This window comes from Mixophyes fleayi, chromosome 3, assembly GCF_038048845.1.
Source record: "Mixophyes fleayi isolate aMixFle1 chromosome 3, aMixFle1.hap1, whole genome shotgun sequence".
Taxonomy (NCBI): domain Eukaryota; kingdom Metazoa; phylum Chordata; class Amphibia; order Anura; family Limnodynastidae; genus Mixophyes; species Mixophyes fleayi.
Window position 1 is genome coordinate 254,844,164 of NC_134404.1, and position 16,738 is coordinate 254,860,901.

General features: G+C 36.8%; 1 protein-coding gene across 25 annotated transcripts in view; it reads left to right on the top strand.

The window, feature by feature from the left end:
* Nucleotides 1-16,738, top strand: part of AFDN (afadin, adherens junction formation factor) — a 187,330-nt gene that overhangs the window by 27,141 nt on the left and 143,451 nt on the right. For 18 of the 25 annotated variants that reach the window (XM_075203419.1, XM_075203430.1, XM_075203435.1 and 15 more), the window contains exons 2-6: nt 4,589-4,784; nt 7,372-7,487; nt 10,772-10,935; nt 14,569-14,729; nt 15,233-15,390. In XM_075203419.1, coding sequence (XP_075059520.1) covers nt 4,589-4,784; nt 7,372-7,487; nt 10,772-10,935; nt 14,569-14,729; nt 15,233-15,390 — 795 coding nt within the window. The remainder of the gene's footprint in view (nt 1-4,588; nt 4,785-7,371; nt 7,488-10,771; nt 10,936-14,568; nt 14,730-15,232; nt 15,391-16,738) is intronic. The other 7 variants (XM_075203421.1, XM_075203439.1, XM_075203440.1 and 4 more) reach the window with 1 other exon arrangement.

The window sequence follows — 16,738 nt, forward strand, 5'->3', positions numbered from 1 at the left end:
CATATATTTTGGGAACTTCAATGGAGCGGGTAATATGTAGTTCAGTGATGGACAACAGGCGGGCCTCCAAGCCTTAACCTGCATCACCCAGTTCTTTCCTACTTTATTGTCAGATTTGTTTTAGAACTTTTAACACTTGTTTAAAATGCCCACTGATATGTTATTACAGATCTGTGTGTGTGTGTGTGTGTGTGTGTCTCATTTAAATGTAGTGTTATTAGTAAAATAAAAGGTAATCTACTGCCCTTTTGAAGAGTAGAGGGCGCCCATTTGGCTCCTGACGCTCATCAGGTTGCCTATCACTTAACTGTACGGAGTGTTTTATTATTAACAGACCAAACCATTGCAGATGGTTAAGGACAGGAAGTTCTATAGACTTATTAGGCTATAAGCTCATTTGGGCAGGACTATCTTTACTTTCTGCTTCATGTAATTTAATGTCATTTGTTTATGTCATGATCCTCTCAATGTACAGCGTGGTGTAATATGTCAGCGCTATTAAATAAGACACAGTAATAGGCTTATTTTCTGACACCAATGATCACTGTGTGTTTAAAAGTGTAACTAATTTTTAGGCTTATGTTCGATTATTGCCATGATAGGATGGAAAACCAAATTGCATTTGCTGTTTTTCTAAATAAAAAGCGGCATTTATCCTATCAGCAGTACCTTGCTAAACTGACAGGGCCCTGCATGTTTACTACACAAAATAGATCATATTTGTTTAATGTGGGACAGTTCAGAGGTCGTAAGGCCTTGTTGCTTGGGATGTTTGTTTAAAGTACATACTACATAGTCCTCTGGGAAATGAGCATTGTTAAAGGCCTTGGAATGTTTGAGCTCTTCTTGCTACCTTCAAAGCGTTCTTCAGTATAAATTGAGCTCAACGCCTTAGTAGGCTAGGGAAGATTATTTCACTGGTTCCTAGTAGTTATTCAAGCAACCAGAATCTAAGGGTTATGATTTGTAATTGGTTCCCACTCTGAGCAAGTATAAGAACCAGACCATACATTCTGCTTTCTGGGGTGTCATTTTAGACGCTGGTGTCTGCTGTTCTAGCAGGACGGTGTCAACCTGGCACTTGTTTTTGTTTTAACCCTGAATGAAAATAAAATGACTAAACCTGTGTTTTTTTGATTTTTTTTTTTTTTTTTTTTTTTTACTTTTAAGATATTACCATCAATGTTAATATATATTAACATTACTTTGACATTCCACTGTATCTCAAATCTTAACATATTTACTCAACACTCTATTAGACAGTTAAAACTCATCCCACATCTATAGGGCAGTGCCCTATTGGGGTTATACCACATCAAATCAACACAGGGTTTCAAACTAACCGTTTCACGTTCTAATGACATTTGGTATATTAAATGCGGTCATGGGTGTAAACAAAACCCCCAAATCTTAGGCTGATATGTGCACTGGTTTTGAAGTTATACGCCGTTAAAGGGGCACTTTTTTAATGAAAAATTTGCTTTTAACGTTTATTTAAATTGCATTTGTAGCTCACCTGAATGAGCTAGAGAATTGGGCTAGGTCTCATTTTAAATCTTTTAATAGGCTTTCATATTATATATAACACAGCAGTATGTTTCAATAAAAATGTAATATTTTCAAAATCCTAACTTTGATTTTCTCCAAAAGCCATATTTTTACATTTTTGAAAAACCTCTCAAAAATTGTTTATACAGTTAATAAATCCCCAAAGTTTTATTTTGGGATCATCTGCTACAGGAGCATTCACTTTGAATTGTTGTTAAAATAATGAAAATGAGAACTATCTAGGCCTGTTCATTACTTTTAATTTATCTCCTTAAACAAACAATTGTTTTGATGTATATTGTACAATGACAAAATATGTTAATATTGAAATATTTAAAACATTTGTGATAATTTTATGTCTTTCATATATTATAAGAAAGCTTACAACAGATCATTACCATTTGGTGCTGCGGCTCTGGATGAATGGTGCTACTTGATGGGTTGGAACTGGCTGAAGGCTTCATTTATTTTTAGTATTTCCACTTCAGAAAGGGTGTACATTCGACCTATTGGAGTTAACAGATTCACCTTACACAGAACATCTATTATAGTAATCCATAAAACATCCGGCTTCCTTGGGTATGAAAAAGATGGTGATGGAGGAATGTCACTTTCACTCCATCGATGTATTCATCTTTCTCCAGAATAAATGTGAGCAACAATTTTTACTCTTAGACAGCATTTACATACCCTCTGATGTCAGCAAGTTGGAGCTGATACTACATTATCTTGAGGAACTGAACAATGACCCTCTTGCTCTTTTCGAAGTGGCCCAAGTTGTTTTCTGCAGCTGGCACAAACTTTTGCAGCTTTTGGCATTTCAGAAAATATTTACACATCCATCCTGAAACCGTTCCCAACCCCTTTTTAAAAAGGGTTAAAACAGCAAAGTTCCTCCATCTTTATTATTCTTTACTTCTTTAAACCAATTTAAACACCAACCCCTGCAAACACTGTTTAATACCAATTTAAACAACACACCAGGCTCAGAGCTGCCGGGGAAATAATTCCCATGAGACTCTGCTGAGGGGTGAGAGGAGCATGTGCTAAGCTCTGGTTAGAGGAGTCCATCACATGCTCAACTGACCTGTGGAGATCTGCATCAGGGTCATGGGCTGTGCCTCCTTTTTTCTGCCTGGCCAGGTGACTGAGGCTTGTTGTTGTGAGTACAGTGTTGCTCCCAATCTGCTGGCTCTCTCCCTCCCAGCACCCCTTCTCCAAGTTGCTGTTCCTCCCTGCTTGCAGCACACATTCTCCCAGTCTGATAGTCCACTGTAATTAAACACTCCGCTTTTTCAATTGCGACACAAATGGTCAAGGGTCAGGAAAGGTTTCAGTTGGCTTAAATTAGTTACCACCGAAAGCTAACCTGTCCCTGTAAAAGGCGGGCCTATTTAACACGACTGAAGTCTTTCCACATAGAGTATCTTTCCACATAAGTTTACACGCCTGTGCAGAGGGGGGAACAGGCGCTGTCTATAAAATCTCATCCCCAAACACAGCTGAAGAGGAACGTACATTCCTCTAATGAACTGGGAAAAATATTGTTTTTTTAATTTCTCAGATGTGTAGTGCCTCCAATAAATACAATTTTCATGAATCACTCAAAACTGAAAGCTCTTGTAGCAGATGATCCTATCATGATCTCAAAATAAATTGGGGATTTACTAACCTCAGTATGAACAATTTTTGAGATGTTTAATTTGCAAAATATGGCTTTTTTTTAAGAAAATCTAAATCTTGATTTTGAATATTTTAAATTTTTAATTTTGATTTGAAGCATAATGCTGTGTTATATCATATGAAAGCCCATGCAATTACAATTTAAAAAACCGTTAACAGCAAGCTTTCCATAAAAAAATTGCAGCTGTAAAGGCATATAACTTCCAACCAGTGCAGCCTAAGATTTGGGGGTTTTCTTTACACCCATGGCAGCATTTAGTATACCAAATTTAATTGAAATTTGAGAATGTAAGGTGTTTTATTTGCTGTGGAATTACCCAGTGGGAAACACAGAATAGTCATTTTAGCTGCTACTGTGCTTCCCTTGCTTTATGGAAATGCACTATGTTGATTCATACACAAGTTTGTCAAGCAGTCTCTGCCATATTTAAGTTTAAAGACGCCAGTTATTTCATGTATGTTATGTATACATGTTCCAGATTTTTTTTTTATTTTTTTTTTGCAGTGCTTAATTTGTCTAAATGTTGCTTGATCCACCTAGGCCATGGTGGGGGGAAAAAGTCTATTAAAGTATTTGTGGAAATGGCTTGAGTAGATCTTAAATACATTTTGATTCTTTTGTTGCAAGCCACATTTCTGAGCATTGGTGTAATGGATGCAGCGTTACTGATGTCTCAGTGCCTGAAGTATAATTTTATTTTCATTCAGTGCAGGAGTTGGCATAAATAGGACACGCACGGATCTTTTGTTCACCTGAGATGCGTTATTCATTAGTGAAAAGCTTCCGGGATGTATTTATCTTTAATCACTTCTGTTTTCTTTTTGTTTATTTTTGGCAGGTGACATAAGTAATATAAAGTAAAATTATGAGGAAAAGTTTGTCGTCATTTAAAAACGACTTTTTTTTTATTTTTTTATTATTTATTGATTTATAAATACTAGGGTTGTAGAATGCCAGGAGTGGTGACACTACCCTGGGGTTGGGAGATAGTTTTGGTAAATATTGTCAACTATTTATGTATTTAGCAAGTGTGTGTGTATTTTATACTTTGAGCTGTAAAATGCTGGTCATTTTCTTGGCATGATGTGGTATGTTAGTACATTTTGTAGTGAATGTTGTGTTTTTTTGGGGTTTTTTTGTGTTGAAAGAAAATAGAGCTTTGCTTTTATGTATAACCATTCCAACTTTTAACCTGTGTGCAATGAAATACAATTGTGCACAGTTCTTTGTTTGCTTACCTGTTTCAAAAATTAGATGGAGCATTGGATCCAAAATAGACAAAATAGAAACTAAGTTAGAAATGGGTCTACATTTTTTTTCTTTTTCTAATGTATATTATGTCTCTATTATCTTCAGGAGCTGGAGTTCCATGGAGTCATGAGATTTTATTTCCAAGATAAAGCTGCTGGAAACTTTGCTACAAAATGCATCAGAGTCTCCAGTACGGCCACAACACAGGACGTCATAGAAACCTTAGCAGAAAAGTTCCGGCCTGATATGAGGATGTTGTCGTCACCCCGATATTCTTTATATGAAGTGCATGTCAGTGGGGGTGAGTGTATTATAATTAGGATCCACATTAGGCCTAGTTTGCAGGTTAATTGTGTCCATTTAAAATATAGTAAAACGATGTGATGAAGACTTTGTACAATCTTTTTTTTATTTTATTTTTTTATTTTTTTTATTTTTTTTTATTTAATGTACTGCAGTTAAATATGGCTAACCTCATTTATGTTACTGTAGGGCTCCAGTACATACTATTTATTTTTTCCAGGGGAGTCTCTGATTTCTGTGCTGGAAATCTTTTTAAAGTATTATTTTTACTATCCTATTATGTATATGAAGTAAGTTAGTATAAATGAGTTCCTATAACTATTGACTGTCAAATGCATGTTGTATAATGAAAAAAATGTTTTGATTTTAAATATTTAAAGATTCAGTTACAAAAAATGTTTTTCCATATATCTTTCATTTTTCTTAAATTGATATAGAATGTATGAGCAATCAGTTCTTTTCTAAATCGCTGGTAAGACCTCATCTTGAATATGCAGTACAGTTCTGGGCACCACTATAAAAAAGATAATTTGGAACTAGAAAGGGTTCAAAGAAGGGCGACAAAATTGATAAAAGGCATGGAGTCATTAAGTTATGAGGAAAGGTTAGCCAGTTTAGGCATGTTTACTTTAGAAAAGAGGCGTCTAAGAGGATATATGATTACTATGTACAAATACATTAAGGGTCAATACAGAGAACTTTCATGGGAACTTTTTACCCCAAGGACTATACACAGGACACGCAGTCACCCCCTAAGTTTAGAGGAGAGGACATTTCACAACCAGCAAAGCAAGGGAAAATCAGGAGAGTCATTTCTATACAAATTCGATAGAGACCAAAGGCGCAGGGAGAACAGAGTCTGAGGAAACATTCACCCATTAGAGGTAAATCGGGAGAACTAGTCGAAATGCTCTAGTTTCATACCAAATTGTTTGGCGAAAGCACTCGCACAGCTGCTCTCTCAAAGGAGTAGACATTGTATTAATACAGCTTTCCCAGGTCTCGGGGAGTTTACGTGTTTTCTTTCTGGAGGGACACCTCCAACCAATTCATCCACATAATGACGAACATTTTTTTTTCCCTCTAAATAGCTTAAATGTGGGGAGAGCTCTGGATCCACATGTGGAGGACACACATTCTAGCCGCTGCCATTATTGCAATTAATATCTTCGTACTTTCTGTGTAAGTTTTCACATGCTAGGGCAAAATACTCACAATCGCCCATTCTGGTCTAAGCAGCAAATTCACCAATTATGCCATTGTGCATCTCCACACGCAGGTCCAGAAGCCCTTAATGATGTGACCAGCCCAAAAGCAGTGAGGTCGCCAGACTTTGGGCAATTAATCATTAGGGATGCCTACAATATTTTTACGGTGAGGTAAAAGATAGCCTCTGTGGAAAATATTGAGTAACATTTTCACATATGTGGAGGCAGGGAGAAGTTTAATTGAAGTGCTCAAACTTTTGAGTAATAAGGCTTCACTCAGTTGGGGATAATTTGTTAACCATTGGCTCAGACCTGATTTAATAGTATTATCTAATACATTTCTTAAAAAGATGTGCTCTCCTTTGAGGAGGGACATACAGAAAAAGTGTCAAGGGGATTATCCCAATCGACTTTGGAGAATAATGAAATAATTTTACTAGCATAGTGTTGGGTCTGGTTAAAGGAGACACCACAAGGGCCCAGAAAAGGGAACGAGCCAATTTCTTGGGAATATCGAGAGGTTTCTTACAGGTTTTGTCTAACAGCTGTCCAACCGAACATAAGCCACCCAGATCCCATGTAATGAAGGGATGAGTCGCTATGCCATTTTGGAAGACAGGACTTGCAACAAAGGATAAATGAATGGATTTGTAGGGATTTAGGTGGAATTTGTCGTAGTATATGCCAAATTTTTCTGACCGAGATTAGGAGTGGATTATCCAAAACGTGAGAGCGGACTTCCCGGTCATGGTGGTGGAGAAAAAGTTTTAATATGTAGGTTTGCATTTATTTTGTCTACCCTTTGCCCCTGTTTTATATATGTCATATTTGCCCCCGTGTCCGGCATTGCAGAGCACAGTGATGCTTTACAAAACAAAAAAAAATCCTTTCACATGAATTTATTTATGTACAGTATGTCTGTTTCTACTGTTCCACATATGTGCCATCCCACCCCCTTCCACATATGCATTTAATAATCTTATCTTTGTGGCTCTCTCCTTGCATCTTTCCTGTCAACATGTAGCAGTTTCATTTATGATTTTTTTTTTTTTATTCAAGCATGAGTACGGACTTAGGTTTGGAAAATTAGCAGTCGTATTATCTTTTGTGTGCTTCAACTTTTCATTAATGTCAGTTGAATGGTGCAGTCAAGGTCTTTACACAGTAATATCTTTACAAACAAGCAATTTAGGTTAAATATGTTTGGTGCTTGACAAGTTCACATGACCTGATATCTTGCTTGTTAATATTAAATATCTAAAAATGTTTTAATTTTGAAATGACCTTATTAAATTGTGTCTTCATGAGATCCTTATTACATGAAGAAGAATTTTGGCTTTTTATTCTCCTTCTAATTTACGGTTTGATGTTTTGAAGAAGAAAGAAGACTTGATGTTGATGAGAAGCCTTTGGTGGTTCAACTTAACTGGAATAAGGATGACCGTGAAGGAAGGTTTGTGCTCAAGAATGAGAATGACATTCTTCCTCCAAAGGTACATGTCCTTCATACCTACAGAATACAGATTATGATATTAGAAATAGTTGAATTTTTTTGTTTCGGGTTTTTCTTTTGTACTCCATTATTAATAATAGCGCTTTTAAATAATCCACCCGACTAAACATTAACATTTTCACACCTGATCACCAAATGCTCCTGGTCCTCTGCTTATCAGTTTTGGCTTTACTTTGCTCTTTCCTTAACAGGAGATCTGAGCAGTGTTTTAAATTAATAGATTGATGCATATGTTCAGCTGCTAAAGAGGGACTTAAATCTAAATCTTCTTGAGTGGAATTTATTTGTGCGAAATAGACCAGAAGGATTTTATCGTAGGCATTTTTTTTTTATTTTTGCTTTTTATTTATAATAGCAGGTAATAAAGGTAATTGAATGTGTTAAATATGATTGACAAGAGATACAAGGAAGGAGCATAAACAGGGTATACATAATGTATGATCAGAATAATTCAACAACAGTGTAAAACTCTGGTGAGCGCTGCATGTTTGTGATCTAGCATTGTCAATAGAGAAATCTATAAAGCCAAAAGAGACACCATGTAGAGATAGGGACGCCTGAGATGTGAGAGACAGCTGCTGTTTTTGTTTTTTTGTTTGTTTTTTGGATTTGAAGGGAACAGGGGAGAGTGGGATATGGGCACCAGTACTTAGGAGGCACGTCCCCTCCGGGTGGCTGCTGTTGCCCGTATGAAATAAGGGGGGAATGTAAATTGAAGTATGAGGAGAGGTAGAAAGGGAAAAATAGGTACAGCATTGTCGATAGTAAAAGTGAAGAGCAACATTTAACAAGTGAGAAAGACAGTCAAGGAATAGAAGATGAAAGGTGAAAATAGAGAGAATGGGGCACAGGGGGCTTAGAGTGTACCTGGGGCCCCAAACTTTATGAAAGGCAGGAACAGTGTCACCGAGGAGGCTCGTCACATATTACATGGAGACAGTGTGGCAGATTCTGTTTAGAACAGCAGCTCTAGAGGGCTGCAAGGCTTTCTTCCAGTCACTGGCTACCTGAAGTTTAGTTGCGTTATATATGTGGCGGAAAAGCTTATCCGGTGAGTTGGGACCCCCCATGAAAGGTTGACAGAAGAGCGCAGATAGAGGATCTTTAGGCATATTAGTTGTAGTAACCTGATTAATCAAGGGTAAGACATCATCCCAAAATCTAGATATGAGTGTGCAGTCCTAGCAAATATGGAGGAAGGTTCTTGGTAATCCACAGTTGTGCCAATAAAGATCACTGGTGTGAGGGTAAATAGAGTGCAATCTCGTGTGGACCATGTACTATCTAGTATAAATTTTAGAAGTATTTTCCTGAATAGCTTTATTAATGGAAGACCCTGCATCCATTGCCGAATGAACGACCATCCCTCCTCGCCCAATTCTACTCCAAGATCCTGCTTCCATGCCTGTTCAAATGGTTCCATGTGAGGGGGATGAGGAGGACAGAAGAGAACTGTAGACCGAATCGAAATATAGCTTCCACGCCCTGGGTTCTAAATACAATGGCATTCAAACTGTGCTGAGGGATGAAGTTTAGATGATTGTGTCTGGGCTTGTATGAAGCTTTTCAATTGGATATAGTAGTAGTATAGGTTGCTGGGGAGGTCATATTTCTCACACAGGTCCATAAAGGGGGCCAGTTCACATTGTTTAGTTTGTTCCATATCTCCAAGGTAAAGCGAATGGAAAGGTAGTGTAGGTTGAGGCTAGTCTGATACTCCAATGTAAAAAAATCTCACCTCCAATTCTGTGGACAACGCTTCTTCAATATCCAACCACTTTTAACACCTAAAGGTGTCAACCAAGAGACAAGGTGGCTCAGTTGCGTGGCGTGGTAGTATTTATCAAATAAAGTACGGCCCAAGCCCCCATTGTGTTTGGATTCAACCAGATAGAGCCTGCTACGTCTGGGTTTTTTACCATTCCTCACAAATTTGCTACAGAGACTGAAGAGAGCATGAAAAAAGAGTCTGGCACTTTAACACAGGTAGGGTCTGAAATAAGTACAGCATCCTAGGAATGCATTCATTTTAATGGTGTTGATTCTCCCGAACCACGAGGTGAAAGGGAATTCCAGGTATGTAGATCTTGTTTGATAAGAAAAAGTAATGGGGGATAGTTGGCTTGGAAAAGAGTATCATAAGAATTTGTGATGAAAAGGTATCGGATTGCCCGAGGACGCCATTTGAAATCTAAATGGAGATCCAACAGTTTCTTAATGTGGGTCGGAAGGTGTAGATCAAGCACCTCTGATTTGGAATTATTCACTTTATATCCGGACAGAGAACCAAAGTCCTGCAATTCCAGGAATAGATTAGGGATGGAAGTTTGGGGTTTATGGGACCTTTTTAAACCTACATGTATGTCTGTACATGTACAGTATGTCTTCTCATAAAAGATAAACACAAGGGCTTTACCAAAACAAAAATTATAAATCCGTCCTGGATAGAAAATAATCAAATAGGAGGGTTCTGCATAACTATACAAAAAAAAATAAGAGTGGATCAGTTAAAGTGTGACACTAGATCAGTGGGAAGACATAATAATAAAAAAAAATTTTGAGCATTAAAATAAGTCATTGCTTCATAAATCCAACTTGTATGGATGATGTCTCAAGAAATTAGTTGTGGCAGTCCACAAATTGGATCATGAGTCCATTAAGGATTCAATTCAAAATCACTGATTTGAAATGTAGTTATTTTACAACTCTTCTAAATAAACATAATTAAAAATCATACAAATACATCTGGAAAAAAGTAATCTATGTTGTAATATACTTAAAGATATATAATATATCTTCAAAATAGTGGGGATAAAAAATGTACATCTTGTGTGCATTAAATCAAGTCACACTGATTGGAAACTGCAAAAACTTTTATTTTTCATTATAGTATGACATTAGAAGAATTTTTTGTGATATATCTCCTTTAATGTTTCAATAATAGTAGAAACACTTTTATTGCTGTGTTTGTTTGCATTAGTCCAGAGTCACACACTATATGATCTCCTGGTGTGGATCCCATAGTATTGAGGAATCCTCCCTATAGTCTCTCTAAATAGATTTAGTGTCCCTCTTATCATGGCTTCTCCACTTTAAATTTGCCCAGTAGAACCATAAATTGCATAGTGAGCCACTATTCAGGGAATGTAAACTTATTTTCTGATGTGGTGTTTAGTTTATAGGTCTAGACTGTTTTATGAGCTGCCTTTCTAATTTATTAACCTTTCAGATTTAGCAATTTAGATCTTTTTGTTTTGATGCTAGAAGTCTCAGAGTAATGGACCTGAAAAACAGGAAAAGGAAGGGGTAATACACAATTTCAAGAGGACCCTTTCTAAAAAGGAAAAGAAAGAAAAAAAGAGACGAGAGAAAGAAGCTATGAGGTTATTTACCGATAGAGAAGATGGACCTCCTTTGAAGGATGAATCGTACGTGTCACCATATTTTGATCTGATTTAATTTCTTATTTTATGTATATTGATTGTATATTGTATATTGATTTGAGAACATGGGTCTACATAATCTGTTGCTACGGGAGTGTTGTGTGATATATTACAGTGGTACACATGATTAAATGTGGGTCTCCTAGGGAGTGGATAATTTTGTAAGCTTCCACAGCAGTGTATTTATGTTGTGAATGCAGCTTAATCATTGATCTCTGGCATGTGCATGGTGTGTACACATTGATACTAGCAATAGAACAAGAAATGTTTGTTGTGCAATCAGCGCTTGCAAGTTTCAGTGTGTATGAACGCCATAATGTCTAACTGAGGTTCTGATATTACTACCAAAAAAAATCTACTTGGTACATGCAGTAAGGTTTGCACATTACAGCACCCTGTAAGTTATACTCATTATCCATGACCTATGTTTTGTAGTCATAGTGATGTCCACAGTATAATTTTCACCTACAGTTTAGATGGATTTTATTTAAAAAATGAATTATTCCCACAATTGACCCAATTGCCAAAATTTTCCCATTCATTGGTTAACATTTGTTACCACTGGAATGTGTGCATGCAAAGTATTTTTAATTTGATTGAAGGTCTCTACTTCACCCCATGTAAGATACATTTTATCTGTTCTAAACTGTTCGAGAGAGACCGGTCAGATGGGATACATTTAAATACCAGTTTTGAAATGTTTCATCAAGGCTTGTATTTGTGATGTGTTCCAAATGTCCATTTTGCCAAGAATGTGGTCAAATGGTTTTAGCATACTGCCGGCATTGTTTATTGAGTCTTGAGTGTTGTGTGACATGCAGTGATATCAGAGTAAGCTGGAGTGAGCAGGGGAATTAATGATACATATTTTTTCACACATAATCAAAGGAAGTTAGCTTTACATGCATAGTATGTTACTGTATGATCATCATTTTTCATTTCATATGTATACATTTTTCTTTTATAACCTGTATAAAGGCTTGGATCTGTACAGGTTTTTGTTTGTTGTTTTTTTGTGGGTTTTTTATTTATTTTTATTTTTTTTAATTTTGTGCTTGTCTTGTCGTCATGAATATTTCACCCTTGTCAAAATCTTAGTGGTCTAGTGTAAATTCCAGAAACTGTTTGTTCTTTTGTGGAATACAAAAACAAATGTATACTCTTTTTAAGCTATACAACAACGATCTATACAAAGTGATAATTGGGTAAGAGAAAAACAGGGAATTGATATAGCGAGAGCATTGGTGAACAAACTTAGAGTTGGCAAATAGACTGAGGCATCCATTGAGATGCATAGAGAGTATCCAGTATAGTCAGGGCCAAAAGTTTTGAGAATGACACAAATATTATTTTTCACAAAGTCTGCTGCTTCAGTTTTTATGATGGCAATTTTCATATACTCCAGAATGTCATGAAGAGTGATCAGCTGAATTGCAATTAATTTCAAAGTCCCTCTTTGCCATGACAATGAAATTTATCCCAAAAACATTTCCACTGCATTTCGGCCCTGCTACAAAAGGACCATCTGACATCAGGTCAGTGATTCTCTCGTTAACACAGGTGAGAGTGTTGAGGAGGACAAGGCTGGAGTTTTACACTGTCATGCTGATTGAGTTAGAATAACAGACTTGAAGCTTCAAAAGGAGGGTGGTGCTTGAAATCATTGTTCTTCCTCTGTTAACCATGATTATCTGCAAGGAAACACATGGAGTCATCATTGCTTGGCTCAAAAAGGGCTTCACAGGCAAGGATATTGCTGCTAGTAAGATTGCTCCTAAATCAACCATTTATCGGATCTCCTAGAACTTCAAGGCGAGAATAGTTGTGAAGAAGGCTTTAGGGAGCCCGGAAAAGTCCAGCAAGCACCAGGACAGTCTCCTAAAGTTGATTCAGCTGCGGGATCGGGCACCAGCAGTGCAGCGCTTGTTCAGGAATGGCAGCAGACAGGTGTGAGTGCATCTGCACGCACAGTGAGGTGAAGACTTTTGGAGGATGATCTGGTGTCAAGGAGGCCAGCAAAGAAGCCACTTCTCTCTGGGAAAACCATCAGGGACAGACTGATATTCTGCAAAAAGGTACAGGGATTGGACTGCTGAGGACTGGGGTAAAATCATTTTCTCTGATGAATCCCCTTTCAGATTGTTTGGGCCATCAGGAAAAATGCTTGTCCGGAGAAGGAAAGGTGTGCGCTACTATCAGTCTTGTGTTATGCCAACAGTAAAGCATCCTGAGACCGTTCATGTGTGGGGTTGCTTCTCAGCCAAGGGAGTGGACTCACTCACAATTTTGCCTAAGAACACAGCCTTGAATAAAGAATGGTACCAAAACACCCTCCAACAGCAACTTCTCCCAACCATCCAAGAACAGTTTGGTGACGAACAATGCTTTTTCTGGCATGATGGAGCACCTTGCCATAAGGCAAAAGTGATAACGAAGTGGCTTGAGGATCAAATCATCGAAATTTTGGGTCCATGAGCAGGAAACTCACCAGACCTTAATCCCATTGAGAACTTGTGATCAATCCTCAAGAGGCATGTGGACAAAGACCCACAAATTCTGACAAATTCGAAGCATTGATTAGGCAGGAATGGGCGGCCATCAGTCAGTATCTGATTGACAGCATGCCAGGGCGAATTGCAGAGGTCTTCAAAAAGAAGCGTCAACACTGCATATATTGACTCTTTGCATAAACTTAATGTAATTGTCAATAAAAGCCTTTGACATTAATGAAACGCTTGTAATTTTACTTCTGTATACCATAGCAATATCTGACAAAATGTCTAAAAACACTGAAGCAGCAAACTTTGTGAAAACCAATACTTGTGTCATTCTCAAAACTTTTCGCCATGATTGTATGTAATAAGCACTGGATCTGCTTGGTTCTTGAGCTTTGTCCAGCCCTAAGCGAGCAATATATCTATACTTTTATCAAGTAGATTTCTCCATCTTATTAGTAAATAAACTTATAAATATGCCTAATTCTAGGGTAACGTGATTTATGTCTATTTGCAACATTTCCAAATGTGTACAAAATAGTTAGATAATGTCACTATTTGAGATTTTATTTCATAGCTGGAGGTAATAATCTTATGTATACCCGATAGACCTATAGGTAGAAGACCCATTTGTAGCGTCGAAGTACAATGTAAAAATCCACTTTAAATTTGTTTGTTTTAACAGATATGCACAAAATGTAAACATTTTTAAAGCCAAAGGAATATTTTACATGCAATATACAGAACCTCGTGTTTTTTTGTCCAATGCCATTTGCAAAACTGGATGGTAGCTAATAGGGTTATATAATAACTGTTCTTATGAAAAATACTAGTAAGGAAAATATTATAGCGAAAACTTAATTGAAACCCAAATCGTGTAACAGGTTGTTTTTGAATGTGTCCAGAAGAATGTGATTTTCATGCAAGCTGTAATTTCTAATTTTATTTTGTGCATAAACAACTTTTCTGCATTAGATTTCTATAATTAGCAGATGCTAAGGCTTTTTTGCTGTTGATGAATTGTGTGTGTGTGTGTGTGTGTGTGTGTGTGTGTATTTGAATATAATATAAAGAATAGAAAAAGAATGAGTGAGAGATTAGATTATTTTTTTATTCTTTTTAGTGAGAACTCTCATTTGGCTGCAGACGTTTACAAAGATATGCCGGAAACAAGTTTTACCCGCACAATATCCAACCCAGAGGTGGTGATGAAACGACGGAGACAACAGAAGCTAGAAAAGAGAATGCAAGAGTTTCGCAGCTCTGATGGCCGTCCAGACTCTGGTAACTAAATAGCTGACATTCTGTCTAATTTTTTTTTTTTTAATATATATATTTGAATTTCTGTATTTAGAAAATGGTGGTGTTGCCTCTCAGAAGGACATTTTCTGAGCCAAATACAGCTGTAAAGAGAAATTTCCTAAACAAGTAGACAGATTTTAATGGGGTGGGTTAGTACATACGGGCTTTTTAAAAAATAAAAAATAAAAATACAGCAACAACCCTAGCTAAGAGTAGAGAAAGCTTTGTACTCTAGCCTCATATGTAACAGAGCAAGAAACATAGTGTACGTAATGAGTGTCTCCATCAAACGCCTTTGCATTTTACAAAGCCTTAATGCTTCTGAATGCTGCAGGTATCATACCATTCTGATTGTATCCGTTTTGACAAGTACATTTGTTTACATTTCATAGGTTTGTACATTTTTGTTCTTTATTTTTTTTTTTCTACATTTATGTTGTAGAAAGGTTGTACTGTAAGCTGTTTTGTCATATTTATTTTTTTAGGGGGAACTTTGAGGATTTATGCTGACAGTTTAAGACCAAACATCCCATACAAAACAATCTTGTTGTCCACAAACGATGCAGCAGATTTTGCCGTTATTGAAGCACTGGAGAAGTATGGGATGGAAAAGGAAAATCCCAGAGAGTTCTGCATTGCCATGGTGAGAGAAACCAGCTTTCTGTATACATATACATATACATTTTTTTTTTTTTTACATTCTACGCATCCTAAAGGGAAAATTCAATTTAATGGGGAAAAGTCTTCAGCCTGCTGTTACATGCACTAAACTAGTTGGGCCTCCAGCTGATCTGGTAACCAAGTTTATCCTTGATACTAAAGATAAGGATAACAGCAGCTTCCTTTGAGTGGCGCAAATGCAGGCACTTCCTCGTTAAATTTTAGAATTAATGTGTAATTTGTGACTTCTGCTGTACATTTTGGCAACTGTATAGAGCCCCTGTATAATAATTTTACAAATGTTATATTAATGCATAGTTGTAGTTCTGAATGGCATGTGAAATGGTGAAAGGGGCATGGCTTGATGAAATGAGGATGTGATCAAAAGGGTTGTGTGGGGTGTTTTGAATGTGTGTTTCTTTAAATACAGTGCTCTCAGTACCCTAGTTACTTTGGAAGTTTAGTTTTGCTAGCCAACAAAAGCTCTACAATACCTATTTTGACAAAATTATAGTGGATAACCAAGCTACAATTTATAATTTCAACTCAATTCAAACCTATTTCATAGACATCTGTCCAACTCGCTATTTGATTACAGTTGTAACACCCTCAGCCTTTTCACTCATGTGATTATCCCATAGTTGCAGTGCAGGGGCAAGATTAGAAGCATTTTAATGGAAGCTTACTGACTTATGATGATTATGTGAGCTTATGTGTTTGTATCTATATAAGAGACACAAAATCGACTACATGGAACAAGAAAATTGCAATTTGAATTTTACAGCTACAGTTTGTTATCCTAAAATTAACCCTAAAGCAAGTAATCAAAGATAAAAAAAAATCCTAAAGTATATTTACCAATCACTTTGCAAATGTTCTTTTTGGTCGCCTGTGCTTCTTTTCTGTAAAGACCTTCACAGAGATCTTTGTAAAACAGGACCTCTTAATTGAGTGTTATCTAGCTTTCACCCCAGTTTGAAAAATTTCCTATTACCTTATCTTGGCCACATATATGCTGATTGACAGGATACGTGTGCCAATTGGTCCACACACATAGGTGGATATTGTGATCACTTTTGGGGCATGTGTGGCCAGTTTAATTTTTATCAAGACACCAGTCTATAAAAATGAGCACAATAAACTTTTGGTGGTTCTTTGTTTGCTGTGGGAAAATGTTTGTGAGCCGCCAGATTCTAAATTTTTTAACAACTTATTTATCATAATGAGTTTCTATGAAGTTTTTAGTTTTCTTACTGTGTCCGTACTTGCTGTTCTATAAGATTAGGTAACTTTGGTGCCATAGTAATGACACATTCCTCCAATAAACTATT